This window comes from Phodopus roborovskii, unplaced genomic scaffold (genome assembly GCF_943737965.1).
Source record: "Phodopus roborovskii unplaced genomic scaffold, PHOROB, whole genome shotgun sequence".
NCBI lineage: Eukaryota > Metazoa > Chordata > Mammalia > Rodentia > Cricetidae > Phodopus > Phodopus roborovskii.
The window spans coordinates 6,298,348-6,316,107 of record NW_026125397.1 but is presented as its reverse complement, the minus strand read 5'-3'; the positions used below and the strand labels follow the sequence as shown (position 1 = coordinate 6,316,107).

At 38.9% G+C, this 17,760-nt stretch overlaps 1 protein-coding gene across 1 annotated transcript in view; it reads right to left on the bottom strand.

Annotated features, from left to right (window-relative positions):
* The window catches only part of Moxd1 (monooxygenase DBH like 1), a 73,695-nt gene that overhangs the window by 11,355 nt on the left and 44,580 nt on the right, over positions 1–17,760 (bottom strand). Inside the window, exons 5-9 of the mRNA XM_051175407.1 lie at positions 9,404–9,583; positions 8,996–9,098; positions 6,272–6,438; positions 5,104–5,295; positions 3,020–3,079 (exon numbers count right to left, since the gene is read on the bottom strand). Of these exons, the coding sequence (XP_051031364.1) occupies positions 3,020–3,079; positions 5,104–5,295; positions 6,272–6,438; positions 8,996–9,098; positions 9,404–9,583 (702 nt within the window). The remainder of the gene's footprint in view (positions 1–3,019; positions 3,080–5,103; positions 5,296–6,271; positions 6,439–8,995; positions 9,099–9,403; positions 9,584–17,760) is intronic.

Below are 17,760 nucleotides of genomic sequence, written 5' to 3'. Positions count from 1 at the left end.
AAGTAACAGGTTATTATTACTTCTTTTTATTTAATTTATTATTTTACATGTCGATCCCAGTTCCCCCTCCTTCCCTCCCTCCCTCTCTCCCTCCCTTTTACTCTCTCTGCCCCCTCACATGCACCCTAACCACCCTCCCCTCCCATTCCCCCCACCCCAATTCCATATGTAGGGCAATGCCATCCAGGTGGGGTCATGTAGATCTGACAGGTCATTTGAAGTAGGGACTAGGGCTTCTCTCCTGTCTCTAGGTTAAGGCAGTTATCCCTCCACGGGGGATGTGTCCCCAAGGTATAGTACTAAGTATCAAACTCAGGCCTCAGAGTTGGTGAGCACATCACTACAAAAAAAAAGTTCTAGCCCAAGCCTAAGTGACTAGGGTTGGCCTTGAACTCAGAATCCTTTAGCCTCTGCCTCTCAAGTAGCTGACTTGAAAATTATTAACTTAAAGAACTCAACTTTCAAAACTATTGAAACATTAAAAATTAATACTATTTCTATCTCTTTAAAGGCTGCCTTTCTAAGATAATCTATTGGAGTGTATAACAGCTCTATTGATGTAATACAAACTTGTGCCACAGTAGACATTGCAGAAGTTCCTGGTGTCATTTTCACGTTACAAATCACTTCACTGGAATTACTCAGGATTGTGAGTGAGTCTCATGGAGCCCAAACTGTTTTTGAATCCCTTATCATCTTCCCTCCACCTCCATGTACTGTTGGAGTTTTTTCTCAGCCAAACTGAATTTTTTATATTATTTTTAGGTATATTGATAAAGCAGCTATGTGTTACGGTGTCCACAGGCAACACCTTTTAAATAAACAGGTAACATTCTACTGTTTTAGTAAAAATTTCAACTTTTGCAGAGTCTAGAGTTGCTTCAGTGTTTCCACTGTCCAGTTTTCAACAAAAAGGTGTTAAAGAAACAGTGAATTGTTTTTACTCAAGAAAAAAGTCACTAGTCACAGACTGTGAGGAGATAGAGATGTTGGATTTAGAAAAGACCATAAAGGTCAAGTAGTTAAAGGCAAATATGATCAGAATGAGGGGAGCATTTGGGAGAAGCACTAGAGAGAGAAAACCCAGACCAACGGAGTGTGAGAACGTCCACAAGATGAGGTCAACAGCATATTCCCTATGACCTAGGGAAGAATTAATGAATTTTAAAATGATCCAAAAAACAGAGAGGGAGGACATTATAAAAAAAAAACCTAGTTTATTTTTCTTATTATAGGTAGCCAATCATGCCAGCATCCTAAAATAAAAAGGTCCACACCCTGTCCATCTGCAACCACATTTCTAGATGTAGGGTCTGTAAGTTTGTTGCAAGGATTCTAACTGCAGAACCAAACTACCCTGGGTTAGTTTTCACAGCTATAAAATAAGGCTTGCTTTAGCTCACTTCTCATCTGACTCTCTTCAGCAGTCTTTCCTATTCTTGACGCTTTGCTCCTCCAAGTATATTTTTGGTGCATGTAAAAACTAAAACAGCAAACAATTTTGTAAAAATGAAAAAAGAGAAGATCTTAGTGGCGATTAGGCAAAGGTTTATTAATGAACATGCCACCCCTCCAAATCATGAAATCTCCCTAAATTTCTTTTACTGGGATTGCATAAATTTATAGAGCACTTCCTTTCTTTTACTTAGTTTTCCCTTTTTTTGGTTTTTATTGATTTTTTTGAATTTTTGTTACTGTATATTAAGTAGTACACAGTATTGGGTTTACTAGGGATATTTTATGTAAGTGTGTAATTATTTTGAGCATTCTGTTCATGAAGACAGTGTCTCTTAATTTCTTTAGATGTTATTTACTGTCTCACACAAATATTTCTATTTTATCTATGAGATTAACCATATATAATGTTGGGTTTGATTCCTATATAAAATTTTATTTTCAATTATTTAACCTCGATTGCTCTTTGACATCAAACTGCAAGTACTTGGAGAGGTTTGGATGTGTTTTATTCTTTCACGGTTTCCTTAGTGGTACTTATAATTCTTTTTCTTTTTATTCTCTTCCAATAAGGCACAATAAAGTTTCAACACAACACCCAATAGAAGTGGTGATTTAAAAAAGTCTCTGAACTTTTTAAAAATGTGAAGAAATGTTTTTAATATTTGATTTAATATTAGCTACAGATTTGACTATAGCTAACTTTGATATAGGTGAGGTGGTTCCCCACTAATCCCAGCCAATGACCTTTTCTGGGAAGCTCCACCCTCTGCCTCCAAGCAAGCTTCATTTGTCAGAATTAAAAACAAAATATCACACAACATTTCCCCCTATGATAGGCTTACGTTTTAGGAAATTTTTCCATGCCTCTTTTAGATAAGTTATATCTTTTTTCCTTCATCCCGTCAATTGTCAGGATATATTTTCTGAATTTTTAACTTTATATTCTTTATCTAAAGCCAAACCAGTTATAACAGATTTATGTATAAAACAGGGTGCAATCTGTCAATATTTTTCCATACGTGTATATTGGCCTAGTTCATGCCTTATATGTAGCTTTAGAATGAAGATTAGTAAAATGGTGGAAGATGACCTCTACTTGTGTTCCTAGCAGAGACCACACAAGGTATGAAATATCTATTTCTTGGGAGTATGGCAGAAGTCCCCAGTAAATCTGTTGGGACCAGATTTCTCTTTGGGTCAGAAGCTATGAGTTCATGTACTTTATTCTTCCTTTTGAAGTCTGGATTTATCTAAGTAAACACCCAGGCAGACCCAAGTAATCTAAAATGAGTTAATGCCTTGTCTATTTAGTGAGGACACTAAATAGATAAGGAAGGGTAGCTTTCCCAAAGCATCAATAAATTACAGCGTAGTCGTTTCCACAGTACCACCAGGGTTTGTAGTCTGATAAAACACTAACACAGCTCTTGCTTCACCCCTATCATGCTTCATGCTGAAGAGGTTCAGAGCTTTGTTTCAAGATAGGAATGGACTTTTTGTCTTTAAAATCAAAGGTTAACTTCCTCTCTTTAAATGAACTTTAAAAATAATATTTTCTTACCCAAGTCATCCCAGATCTGTCCTTGGTGTTGTACCGACATTCAGTAATCAGATTATCTCCCTAAAACAACAGCAAGAGTCTTCAGGTTAGAGTTTTATGCTGTTTTGTTTGTCTAAAACATCTTGGACCAGCAGTTTGTAGTTACTGCTTGAAGGAAAGCATCGGCAGTTTGATTCAGAAGATGCTGATTTGCTGAACTCCAGTATGTTAACACAATTAGCAAGAAAGCAAACAAGAGCACTCTCTAAGTCCAGACTGGATTGTACATAGGTAAGAGTTTAACAATCTGGACCCATTTGTTCATCTGAGCATAGTGATTAACATAGCACTTACCTTGTACAGCTCTTATGATGAGATCTGATGATATAATTAGTACTCATTCTTTAGTAGAGATGAATTATGTAATGAAATAGTAGCCAAGATCCTAACTGTGATTATTTATGTATCCATGGTCATCCTTAAAGCTCTTTAGTTACATTCTTATTTCCTTAGAAATTATTAGGAATTTATTGTTTAGTGCTTCCCAACTCTTTAAACATTACAGAAGACATGAAGAATGATGATATTTTTTATAGCTTTCCACCATGTAGATAAGATATTTCTGCTGCTGCCATTTCACAAGTTGTATAAAATCTAACTTCTGAAAGCAGATTTAAAGGGTCAGTGAGATGGTTCAATGGGTAAACATTCATGCCATCTGGTGTAACAGCCTGAGTTTGATCCTCAGGGTTCAGAAGAAGGACAAAAAGAAGCATCCTATTAAGTGTATGGAAGACCTCTTTGTGGCTGGAGGCCAGCATCTCTGGCACTAACCCACAGGTTTTCCTCACTGCACCTGAGATCAGTATCTCAGCTTGCGTATGACCCAAATCACAGCACACCTGTTAAAAAGGGATGTGCTAGAATAGCCAGCTATGAGACCAACATAATGAGAGAAAGTGTACTACAGAAGGAATCACAACACACTCTTTCTCAAAACATCTTACATCTGTCAAGGTAAATAAAATTTTCTGAAAGGAATAATGCGTCAGAACTATGAGTAAAGTGTAATCATTAAAAATAAAAATATTAGGTACCCTTTCTCTTCATCAGTTACTTCTGTTTTCCACACTTTCCCCTCAACATTTTGTCTTTTTTCCTGACAGTTCAGTTCATCTAAACAGTTCTACTACAAGCCTTATTGGCCCAGAGAAGACTTGTATGCCGCTGCCATTTCACAAATTGTGTTGTCATTTAACTTTTAATAGTCTATTTTAGGGTAGGAAATTGTATGACTACTGAGCCCGATGGGCATAGGACAATATTTGAATGGAGACAATGCATCCAAAAAAAAAAAAGTTTCACTATTCTAAGAGATACAATTCTCTTTTTTTCTCTTTTTCCACCCTAACCTGAAGAACTGCTACACGTTGGATCATACAGCAAAGAATAATTTATGTCTGGTGTTTTTCTTGGGCTTGTGTATGCGTGCACACATGACACATGCATGTTCCTGTGGGCATCCACAGATGCTGGGTGATCACTGATCCTCTCCTCTCTGTCCCCGAAACCTGCCTGGCATAGGCATAGAGGGATACATACAATTTCTGCAAGGTTGTTGAGACTTGAATGCAAGTCCTCATGGTTGCAGAGCAAGACTCTTAACAACCTTGCCATTTCTCCAGCCCTGCTATTCTCATGGAAAACTTATCCTAGGTTCATTTCTCACGAAAATGAAACTAGTAAAATGTGTTCCCTCTTCAAGATAACATATCATAACATGCAATTTCACCATTATCATAATTGCAACCCAAAGAATCACCAGTCAGTGATCGGAATCTGAACTCTTCGTTGTTTTGTTTTGATTTCTCGTTCTTTAATCAAGAACTAGCATTGCCTCCAGGGGGGCATGGTAAGAAAAGTGAGTTTCCAGTTTGGGAAGCAGATCAAACGCATTCCCTCTGATGTAGGCAACACCCACAGTGGGTGGCTTTAAGACTATGAACTTGATGAGCAATTCTCTTGGCTAGCACCATCCCTAGTGAATCTTGGTAGATAAACCTCCAGAAGCAATATTCTCCAAAATAAAGAGCATGCATGCCTACTGGTAAGATTGTTTGTTCTTCCTTCAGATACTGAAACTCCTGGAAATTGAAGTCGAAATCATCATCGTAAGCCAATGATGGCATTTCCTCTCCATTGCGAAAATGACGCAGCCTGACACCTCTGCCTGCCAGGTGAGCGTGGAGAAGAACAGCAAACACGTGAACTCCACTTGGCTTCTCGGCTCCCAAGGCCTGCAGGACAGCGAATAGGACACGATTAGCCTACCCAAGGCATGCTCGAACAGTTCCGGCATACTTGAGGTACAACTAACAAAAGAAGATGAAACAATTTAAGGGAAAGCTTGAGTTGCCAAACACTGAGAATTTGGATTATTGACTATTCGTGCTCACCGTTTGCCACAAGAAGGAAGGGGAAGCTACCAGGCCACGGTGAACTTGGCTTTCTCCTTACTTCCACTGGGAGGTAAAGAGACAAGCAGGGATCCAGCGAGAAGACTACAACATCTCACAAACGGGAAAATGCAAACTCTCAGAAAGAGAGCCTGTCCCCACTTTCCCGGATAGAAGAGGGTACCTTCCCCAGTGGAATTAAATGATTCACCCTGGTTCTACAGCTGATACATGTTGTTGTGGTTTATCAGGATCTGAGTGACTCAGCAGAACAAACCTGTCCACTTCACCAGTGAACAATCACAGAGTTCCATATTTCAGAATTAATATGACCCATATTGAAATAACTTATTCAAGAGAAAAACTGTTCATGAGAGTAGTAGTGAGCTGCCTACAGTTTCCGGTTTCCCTTCCACGCCATCTATTTCACATTGCTTGTTCTTATTAAAAGAAGAGAACTACAAAGCAGAGGAAAAGAGGAAACTCAAAGTGGATAATGGAAAAGTATGGGAATACCAGGTAAAGAAAAAAGAGAAAACCATACAAATAAAGAAAAGTCATAAAACGCATAAAGGAATTAGGAACAAAAGCAGCCAAGAAAGGAGAAAACACCTCAGTTTTTCTGTCGTCCATCATTCTTCTCTTCCAGCCTTTGAGATTAAAAGAGTAATCAAACATCCTGCTTGAATTACACCAAGGGCTTGAAAAGATGCTATTATCGAAGCTATAATGAACATGCAAGGAAACTTTCACACACAATGTCTAAGAGTATTTGCTAATCTGGAAATGGCAGCTCATAGACTATGACACAGCTCACCTCCTCTAGGCACTCCAGAGTACAGTGACCCTCAGAACGGAACTCAGGCATCCCTGGAGGGATTGTATGGAAGAGGCTCACCCAGAGGCCAGCCTCTATCACTCCTGCATCATATTTCCTTACATCCATGGTATGGAAAAACCGCAGCCCAGAACTGTCTATTAAGCCTGTAACAAGAGCAAATAACAAAAAGTGAAATGGATTCCTCTAAAAAGTTTTCACATTCATTTGAATGGATCATTCATGGATTGATTTATTGGAAATTAAAATCTTACAAGGAAAAGGAATGCAAGCAGAAATGACTGGAAACATCTGTGAGATGTTTCACAATTATCAAACATAACAGCAGAAGAAACATTTTAAAGTCACTCATTATAAGACTGGATATCATAGAAGTTTTATTTTATATTGTTTTGGGGTGACATTCTACTCTTACAGGTATAAACCGTACAACTTAGAAACTGTCTACTCAAAAAAGAAAGGAAGGAAGGAAGGAAGGAAGGGAAGAAGGAAGGAAGGGGGAGGAAGAGAGAAAGAAAGGAAGGAAGAAAGAGGAAAGCCAGGTAGTGGTAGTGCATGCCTTTAATCCCAGCACTTAGGAGGCAGAGACGGGAGGATCTCAAAGTTCAAAGCCTGGTCTACAGAGCTAGTTCCAGGACAGCTAGCGCCCTTACACAGAGAAACCCAGTCTTGAAAAACTAAAAAGAAAAAAGGAAAAAAAATTATCTACTTGCTGAGAAAACTACTAAAGGTTAACTCTGTATAGTTTATTAACATCTCTTCATCCTTAACAAACTCAAATCAAATAGTTATTAAGGGTTTATATGTGAACAGTTACGTGGTGGGCATTGTGGGGTTAAAAGACAACTAACACATTCATTGCCATGACATGTTACTGAAAGGAAGGAATATATGTGGCCTGTAATATACTATAAACCTGTAATTAACTTTAATTAATTGAAAACTTTCCCAGAGATACTTCAATGTATATCTATGAAGAATCTATTTTTACAAGGAAAACTTTAATAGACAACTACCACATCTTCCTGGCTTAATTGGGTCAACAATTAAATACTCAAGTACTGTCAGATACATCCCTTTTGTATCAACTATCACAAACATATGTTATTTTAATTGTTTCTCTTTCCTACTGGACTATAACTTTTGTTTGTACCATTTTGTTTTGTTTTGAGTCAGGGTCTCACTGACTTCAAACAGCCAATCCCAAGTGTTGGGATTACAGGCATGCACCACTATACACAGCTGTGACTATAACTTCAATGAGCGGAAGAGTATGTTTTTCACTCATATTAATATTTAAGCACAGAACAAGCAGACAGTGTTCTGTGTTTGCTGAAAACTTGTGGATTAAAATTAATAAGATTGCTTCCATTGGTGAAAATATGTTGAACCTACTAATTGTTTTTCTTTGAAAAACGTTATGAGTAAATTCAGAAATTAAGTGCATATCCTCATCCCTACCTCTATCGTGCAGTTTTAGCATAGATATTTCTGGAGTACAGTTGTAGATGTTCTGCTAACAAATTGCTAGTAGTTTTTAGTATGGTGAAGGGTAGTAACTTTTTCATACATATAATTAGAAACATGTTTAGGGCTGGAGAGATGGCTCAGTGGAGAAAGTGTTTTCTCTGCAAGCATGAGGACCTGAGTTCCCTAGCCAGCATGCCTGTAATGCCAGTTCTGAGGAGGCAAAGACAGGAGAATCCCTTGGGCTTGCTAATAAGCCAGGCTGGTAAAATCAGTGCAATGCAGATTATCAAGGAACCCAGTGTCTTAGTTATTGTTCTATCGTTGTGAGGAGACACTGCGACCAGGGCAACTTACAAAGGAAGACTTTACTGAGGGCCTTGCTTACAGCTTCAGAGGGTTAGTCCATGGCTGTTATGGAAGAGACCATGGTGACAGGCAGGCATGGCACTGGGGAACACTAGCTGACAACATACATGGTACGGCAACGACGACAAGAGAATGAGTTGACTGGGAATGGATGGCATGGGTTTCTGAAACTTCAAAGTCAACCCACCTCCAGTGACACACATTCTCCAATGAGCAACAACTCCTAATCCTTTCCAAATGATTCTACTAACCAAGTATTCAAATGAGCCTGTGGGTGCCATTCTCCTTCAAACCCTCACATCCTTTCTCAAAAAAAGAAGTGGAGGACAATTGAGGAAGGCACCCAAAATGAGGCACCTGTCTGCATACACACACACACACACACACACACACACACACACAGAGAGAGAGAGAGAGAGAGAGAGAGAGAGAGAGAGAGAGAGAGACAGGAGATTTTTTAAGCACCACATGTATTTGGAACTTGATATATATATGTATGTATGTATGTATGTATGTATATGTACACACACACACACACACACACACACACACACACATATATATGTATATATCACACCACAAAGGGAACTTTCATTTTCCTACTTCTGGGTGGAAAATATGAGGATGCATTCCTAGGATCTATGACCGTATATGCACCTTTCCTTAGATGCTGCTGGTTAATGACTATTATCCTAGTGTAATCCTGAATGGCAACCTGTTTTTCTTCAAAGGGCATCTTAATTTGGATGGCAAATGTACAGATTAACACTTTCTAATACAAAACTCCATATTTCACTTCAAATATGTTACAGACAATGATTACATGACATGTTAAAACTGGCAGTTAAAAACAAAATAAGAATTTACCTTTCTTATGTGTGGGATTATCATAATGGACTTCTAAAAGCACATAATGAGGATCCAGTGGCATGCCAAGGGATAATCCTACATGAGGTGGATAAGTAAAGCCCTAAATATGAAGAAAAAAAAACTTCAGGACACAGTAGACACAGTAACCTATGAAAAGTCCCTAAGAATTCTGTCCCCAAACCCAACCATTACCCCAAGACACTTCAGCTTTCGGAACAATGCCATTCATGAACATAAACCAAATATAATCATTTAAGGGAAGGATCTTTTCCTGTAAAAGTAGAAATATAAGTAAATCATTGTGCATTTTTTATATGAGAGTTGCATGTTTCTACTAGAGCCATACATGCGGGAGAAGCACAATCAAAAAATTTACTACAGATTGGTCATCGTCATTAGCATTACCTCTCCACCAATGGCCCAGGCAAAAATCACAGTTTCACATGTCAGGAAGGCATCAGGCATATTTGGGTGGTAGCATTCATGGCCATAGTCCAGAACACTGTCGTTAAAGTTGCTGCTACACTGATAGAGCAGGATGTGATGGACCAGGCTCTCATGGCCTTTCTCTATTACTGGCTCAACCTACACAAATAAAAAAATAAAAGGAGAATGTCATAAATGGCAGTGCCTTATAACATCTCAGAGTGAGCATGAAAACAGCATCCGTGGTTGTTTTGTCTCTGTTATAAACCTCTTGTTATATCCAAGTATGCATTGTCCTGAAGATGATGCTGATGGTGGTGATGCTAGATGGATGGATGATAACAATAAAGATGAGAAAACCGTGTATTCCAAGAGTTGCAGGACTGCACCAATCTTCTCTTTTCATGTTAACTCATGTCTATTTCATTTATCCACTCTGAATACAGCTTACATTCTTCCAAGCCCCTCACTTTGTTATTACTTCCGCTTACATTTTCCCTCACATGGAAAATATATATCAAGGCTACTGGTACACACTCTCTGCCTCCTTCTCAACCTGAAAATATTCTTACCCTACTGGAAGTGACAGATGATATCTTGGTCATTTTTACATGTCCATGGTTTGGGCATGAAATAGGGCTCAATAATGTATAATTGTATTTTGACAATAAAGGTTCCATTTTAACAACAATTTGGGGGAATGGAATTTGGGAGTCAAAAACCCAACTACTAATGATGAAATACTGTGACATTTGTTTTTTACTGTCTTTAAAGGTCATGAGTCCTGAAGGCACAGACTATGTTTTTCATTTGCTTGAGAATGACAGTTATGGTTCAAACATGATTATAAAATTAGCCATAATTGCACGGAAGTCTAATTCAGAACTTTTTTCAAAAACTTGTTTCCATATCTACTCTGAACTGTCCTGTGATATTATGACTTAATTGGATGCATTGCTTCACCCACAAAGATAAGACAAAACAAAGATCTCAACATACAGATATTCAAATTCACATGAGGTTTTGTTATGTGCCTTGGAAAAGTTCGAACAGAGCCTGGATGGAGTCTGCATAGAATTCTGCAAAACAGAAGTCCAAAAGGAGGCACAAGAACAAAGATGAGCTTTGCTACCCAAACACCTTCATCAAGGCATAGTGAGAGGGAGCTAAGAGTAGGAATGCCGCGTGATGGTTGAGTTTAGGGAGCTCTAAATAGCACTTTAAAAAGTCTTTTCAGAGCAAATCTTTGTTGTTGTGGGAAGCATTGAAACAGACATCAAGCTTGTAGATTACAAAGTCTTCTTTGAATAACAATATCTCTCCTTTATCCAGCAACTCCCATGTGTCAACCACAGGATCATCCTTTGTTCCGATATCTACACACTTAATATGAAGTGCATAGCTATGTGCTAGTCCTCTCCACCAGATAAATGAGAAAACTGAGATTTGGAGAGAGTAGGCAACAAGTCACAAATACTGTAGTTAAGCAGTGAGAGATAAAGATGAAAAAGCAGACTGCTCTGACTCCAAGGTCTCTTCTAATGAGAACATGCTGTGGCGGGAAGTGCACTGGAAAGTCACCAACATTACAAGCCACTGCCAGTGGGACCAAGGATGAAAGGCTACAATAAGCCTAGCTGCAGACAAAAATGGTAAGAGAGAAATGGCATCACTGGTTAATGCCAGGAGGTTTGTTGGGGCACAGTTGGCAAGAGACACCACACAAAGCTCCTGTCAGAGAAGCTGTATCGGGCTGGAAGTCTTGCGCTGGGGTCTGCTGATCTTCTTACTACCCTGTTAACATAGTCTTTTCATGAAGAGAACAAACAACAGTGTGTCTCCAGTGAACCTGCCAGAGCTGCAAGAAGGATTTGATTATGACTCCATCATAGATTACAAATTGAGAGCATGACATAAAAAAATAAGGATATTTAGAGGAATAAACCACTTACCAAACTTGATGCAGACCTGAGTTCTGACTGTGAGAGAAAACGGAGAGTAAGTTGGAAGAAGCAAAGTCCTTTGGAACATAAAAGGAGTGGGAGCGAGAAGGGGAAAAAGAGAAGGGATCATGCTAGTTCTGCCCCCACCTTGAGCTAGGATAGAATGTTGTTGTGCTTTCAAGATGTCCTGCTTGTGACTATTTATTCTAGTATCCAAGAGAGCTGATGCATCACCTGTTCTAAATTTTGTACCATAAATTAGCAATTTTCAGGTCTGTGCGTTTCTATGGAGGTCATGACTGCCCCCTGCAATTGTCTGGAACACAGGAAACACAAGGAGGCCTGTGTCTCCTGTGATTAATGCTCTCCTTATCTAAAACCGTTGTGCATTTAGCCTTAGTTTTAATGTGGCAGGGGAAAGGGGAGGTGTGCCTTTCTTGTCCCATCCAACTGGGCTGAGCATAACCACAGGGCACCTGGGACTATACAGCTCTTTGGAGCGGTTTCCATTTTCTTATCCTTCCAAGTTATCCGCCTAAGATGTGGTTCTTTGCTTGTTGGAACATGAGTGGAGGAGTGGAATGACGCTCTCCAAAAACAACTTGCGTTTCAATAAATTAAAGTTTGACACAAAAGGGAGAGGTGATGGGAGAAACCTGTGATGAGCTGGAATTTTGGTAAAGTCCTGTCAGTTTTCTTCCTGCTGATTCTTGTTCCTGGCACTCTGCTTCATGTAGCACCCCTGGCCCCCAACCAGGCCCAAGTTAATGTCCATGGGAAAGTCCATAAACTGTCTCTCTGATGAAGGGTATCCAGAGGTTAGCTGGCCCTTAAAGTGCTGCTACCTCTGAGGTCCCAGGCAGAACTGCACTTCAGTAGGTCTCTGCATGATCTCATTGATATGCTCATATGAAGATGATAGGGAAAATGTTTACCCTCACCGACCCTGGCCTTACCATCATCTCTGCAATGGGTGATATAACAATGCATCAGATGGAGTGAGTATGGAAGGGAGTCTTCACACCACAAATATTCCACTCTGAAAACAAGTAAGGGATCAAAGCAAAGCATGATTTGATGTGGCTTCTAAGACCCAACAAGAATGTATTTGTCAGCTAAAGGAGATGAGAATAAGAGGTCAAACTGGGGTAGACATGGGGGGAAAAAGACTAAAGAATCAGAAGTAGGGAGAAGAAAATTCTGGGAAACCATTCACCCCTTACTGCAATCGGAGTTCTCATAATTACTATCTTATACATACCACAACTGACCAGCTCAGGGATAGGTACCCAGCCCATCTATGTGTCCTAGTTTTGTTTTTTTTTTTTCTATAAGAGGTAATATGATCCTCTTAAAAGACTGTCAGTATGAGCTCACCAGATGCCACAAGTGATGTGTTCTGTATGTGGGACGAAGCCCCGGAGCTTGGGTACCAAGTCAGTGCATAGAGAAGGGACAGATCCAGGGAAACTTTAATATTTAAGGTTTCTGAATCCAGTTCCTTCTCTGCCTTACTGAGACTGAGTAACCTTTCCTCCTAAGCTAATATATTCCTTTTCTTCCCAAGATGGTTCACTTTGTTGTTGTTTTGTTTTTGTTTTTTGCCATTGGCAATCAAAGGCTCTTAAACATGAATACAAGTCTCCAATTCACCATGTGCCCTGCACACACCACTTGAAGTTTTTATTTTTCTTAGAAACATTGCCACATAAAGTCGTTTTTATTTGCTATTTTAACTGGACCTGGGCAAGTTATCATCAGCTATTTTAGTGAATCCTCTGTAAGAAGTGTATGAGACAGAGACTAAAACACAGCCGCTAGTGTACAGACTTCCATCTCCCGCCTGTGGCTCCTTAGTTTCCACAAACGCTCTAGCTTTTAAGCTGTTTCACTTGATGAACACGCAAGTTCCCTTCAGAAAGGTAACATATTGTGACAAATAGCCATTTATATCTGAAGTGAATTTAAAAACCTTAATAAGTAAAGCGTTGAATATTGAGAACATGTTGGGAGACATCTTCAGAATGCCTTTAACGTTGCTCTCTAATCCATTATCCCAGCCCACACTCTCCATGCACACACACACACACACACACACACACACATACACACACACAGCAAGGACCTCCTGTGAAAGCAGGGAGCAGCCCTCAGCAGTTATCAATGCCAATGCTTTGCTTTCAAATAAAACTTTGCTGTGTTTATGGTATGGGTTTTGGAAGTTTGGTGTGGTAGTTCAACTCCTCTGTACAACAAATCTAGGGAAACAGGAAGTCCCCTCCTTACTGTTCATGTATGGACCCATCGGGTGCCATACTTCACATTAGTGCCTTTATTTTGGACTTCCAAAGACCAGACTGATAAGTAAACTTCTGTTCTTGATAAATTCTAAGGCCTGGAGTATTTTGTTATAGCAGCATACACAATCTGAGACAGATGTTTGGACACTTGCCCCCCCCCCCGACAGCACGTCAGGTGCCAGCTAGTCTCCCCAAGACAATGCTTGGCACACTGGCAATCTGACCCGTATTGCTGAGCCATATATGGCAGCCGACCAGAGGAGCCTTCTTTTCTGACATTCATGGCCGTCTCTCCTGAACTAGCTGCCCATTGCCCACACCATCCCTCTGACATGAATTCCCAGGCATCGAGACCCCAAACTTCTTTGTATCCATGTCCACTCTTGCCACAACGATCCCTTCATTCACTTCCCCCATCTTACCTCTCTCCTCTGTTCAACCTTAGTGACACCTTACGCCTTTTTGGAGCCCATTTGGTTTCTTTGGATGCCTCCTCTAAATCTGGTTCCCATTTGCCTTGTTTCCCCAAGATGCAGTACTGTGCACAGAGCCTGATGCCAGAGTCTGTGTTTGGAACACTAAGTCTGACACTCACAGGCTTTGGGATCTCATGCTCATTTCTGTACCTTGGCAAAAATCAGTTTTCTTATTTATGAGTGGAAATCCAAATCCAATTTTAGTCTATTATAAAAACGAAAGGAGAAGCACATCCAATGTGTAACATAAATATGAGTGAAAACTGTACTTAGTGGATACTTACATTTTCTCTTGGAAAAGCCCTCACAGAAGAGACATCCAGAGATGGCATAGGAACCTCTGGGCCCTGATAGTTGATAATCAGGATTAACTAAGGTCTAAAAGCCAAAGGAACATATATGTACATAGGCAGAGAGAGAAAATTATCAAAATAGACAGGTTTGCATACAGACACAGAGAAGGAAATTTCCAGAACAATACAAGAAGATATTAATGATGTTTTGTGAAGAGCTTGAGGCACTTTGTTATTTGCTTTAACAATTTGATTTATTTTGCTGTGAAGAAGATATTAATTCACAGTACATGTTTAGAATTCTGATTTTTGTCACTAAATGGCCTGTGACAAGTACTTAACATTATGAAGCTCCATTTCCTGTCTTGTAAGATGGTCATGAAGAGAGGCTGAATTAGAGAGTGGCGTAAAAAGCATAGACCTAGTATCAATGGTAGTATTTTTCTCCACAACTTGTTATTTCCATCAAAAATTAAATTATATTTATTGTGGGCTACCATAGTTAACTAGGAAGAGTGTGCACAAACCTTGAAAAATATTTATATCTACCCACCAAATTATCTGCCTGCTGATTTACAGTTAGATAAAAGCAGGATGTGGTATGCTAGGACCCAGAAGGACTATAGAAATAACATGCATTGTATTTCTCAAGAACTTAAAAAAAAGCTTTCAGCATAAAGCAATGACCAATTTTGAGGAGACAGGTACATATATCCTGGTTTAAATATTACTCAATATGTCCTTATGTATCGAGTCATTCATGGTATTCATAATGCATATCTTCTGTTTTTATGTTATCAGCTAGGCTTTCTAATTTAAATGTTATAGATATTTATTTTCCGAATATTGTGTTAAAACAACACAATTATTCTCCTTTTATAATTTTTATTTAGAGCTTATATTTATAATAGCAATTAATTAAAATAGACTTGGAGATAGGTTTGTTAAACAATGTATATATTCCCTTTTAAGACTCAATTATGGTCTCAAGGTTTTCATTTCATAACATAGCCAACACAGTTTTATTATTCAAATCTGGTGTAAAACCTTCTCAGCCCAAATTCCTTGACAGCTTCATTCCCCATGAGAGGATGCCAACAGCAATATCATGCTCTGTCCTGGATTCTATATTGCGTGGTTTCTACTTTCTGAGCTGTCATTCACTTCTGGGTCTCCTTTGAAGATCAGCCTGCTGGGCTCTATCTTGTTTGTTGCTATTAGTGTTGTGTCCTTATTTTATCATTTTTTAAATTTATGATTTCATGATCTTAATGCCAACCATGATGGGACAGAACTTAACAGATGACTCTAATGGAAAAAATGTTATAGCCCCAAATTTGAAGTTAGTCCAATCTAACTTACAAACAAAAACAAGTTGAATGTATTGATTACATCCTTCATGTTTTAAGTAACTTCCTTGTAATATATACATATATGTGTGTGTGTTTATATATATACATATATTACAAATAAATATATATACAAAATTGTATATTTCTTGTAATATATATATATATCAGTTTTATCATGAAACTTCAATTTCCTATATTAAATATAATTTATCATAATGATTTTGGCAGTTTTAAATAAGGTATACTATTTTAGCATTTATTTTCCATAAGTTTTTTCCGAGACAAAATTTCACTGTGTGTAGTCTTGGTTGTCCTAGAAGTCTCTTTGTAGACTAGGCTGGCCTTAAACTCACAGAGATTCACCTGCCTCTGCCTCTCAAGTGCTAGAACTAAAGGCACGTGCCACCCCCCGCCCAGCTTGTCATCATAATTTGATAATGAATTTATTTGCTGGAGGAATTCAATAAATGAATGTGTCTTGTTATTTCTTCTGATAGCAGGGAAATAATACATGCCACTTCTTATTCCATCAGACATGATCTAAAGATTAGATCTAATTACCCGCAATACAAATTAGGAACATTGCTTCATGCAGAATTCTGTGCTGGACTTCATCTAAAATCCCAGAATTCATTACTCTTTTAAAGGTTTTCAAAGTAAATTCTGTTTTATGAGTAGCGGAAGCAGGACACTGATGTTGGGTTTTCCTCTAAGATTCATGATAAACTTGCTTTAGACCTGATAACTGCCTGGCTTGTTGAATGTTAGTTTCCTTTCCTGAATTTTGGTTTCATTTGTGATGTGTCTATAAACAGGGCAATGTGGCTCATCTGGCCAGCCTCTCAGTGAAACACAGACTCCACAGATAGAGGTCACTCTCTTAAAATTCATTTGTCCTAGAGAGAAAACAGATGTGCTGAACATTATTACAAATGACCACCACTTACTCCACTCAGTCTAGGTCCAAGTCATTAATTCCCACAAAGATTTACTAAACACCTGGGACCTGTGCCCAGTACTAAAGATCAAAGATGGCATGATACAGTTGCCCCAGGACTGAAGGTTAAAACGGAGATGCTACTATATCAATGGTAACTGTGATTTGTGCATTGGTATACATACCACTCCGTGTAGATTACATATATTATCTCATTTAATTTTAATTTCATGTAATCTTTATGCAACACTGAGATTTGTATTTTCTATTTTCACTTTATAAGCAAAGAAACTGAGGACAAGTTAAGAAATGTGAACATGCTGACACAGCTTCTGAGTTCCGAGCCAGAATTTGCCCTCACAGTTTACTGGTTTCCATCCCATTTTGAGAGCAACACTGCTGGTCAGTTGCTCTTACCTGTACGGGCTGCTGGGGGATGGCAGAGTGAGGGCTGAGGTCAAGAAAGGGATTAGAGTGAGACCCAAACCAATTTTGTATTACAGCACTGTTTCAAAAAGCCATTTTATTTTATGAGTATTTCTTTGTGGCTGAAAGGTGGAAACAATTTTTAATTGGAAAGGTCATATTGCCCTTTCATTAACATGTAATTCATCATTCTTAGAATTGAGACATATAGTCTAGGAGTGGGGAGATGGCTCAGTGGCCAAAGGGCTTGCTGCATGAGCATAATGAGTTTGGATGTCCGCATGCAGGAAAAAGCTGTGTGCAGAGGTGTGTCTCTGACCCCAGCTCTGTGGATGTGAGAAGATCCTAGGTGCCTGCTGGCCAGCAAGTCTGTCCTAAACATGGCAAACTCTGAGTTCAGTAAAAGACTGTACCAAAAAATTACATAGAGAGCATATGAGGAAAACATGTGATGTGAATGTCTAACCTACACACATATACACATGTTCACATACACAAACACAATCATAACACATTCAGTCACACACACACACACACACAAACTCATTCTCTCTCACATACACATACTCACACATGTTTTCTCTCTTTCTCTCACACACACATACACAC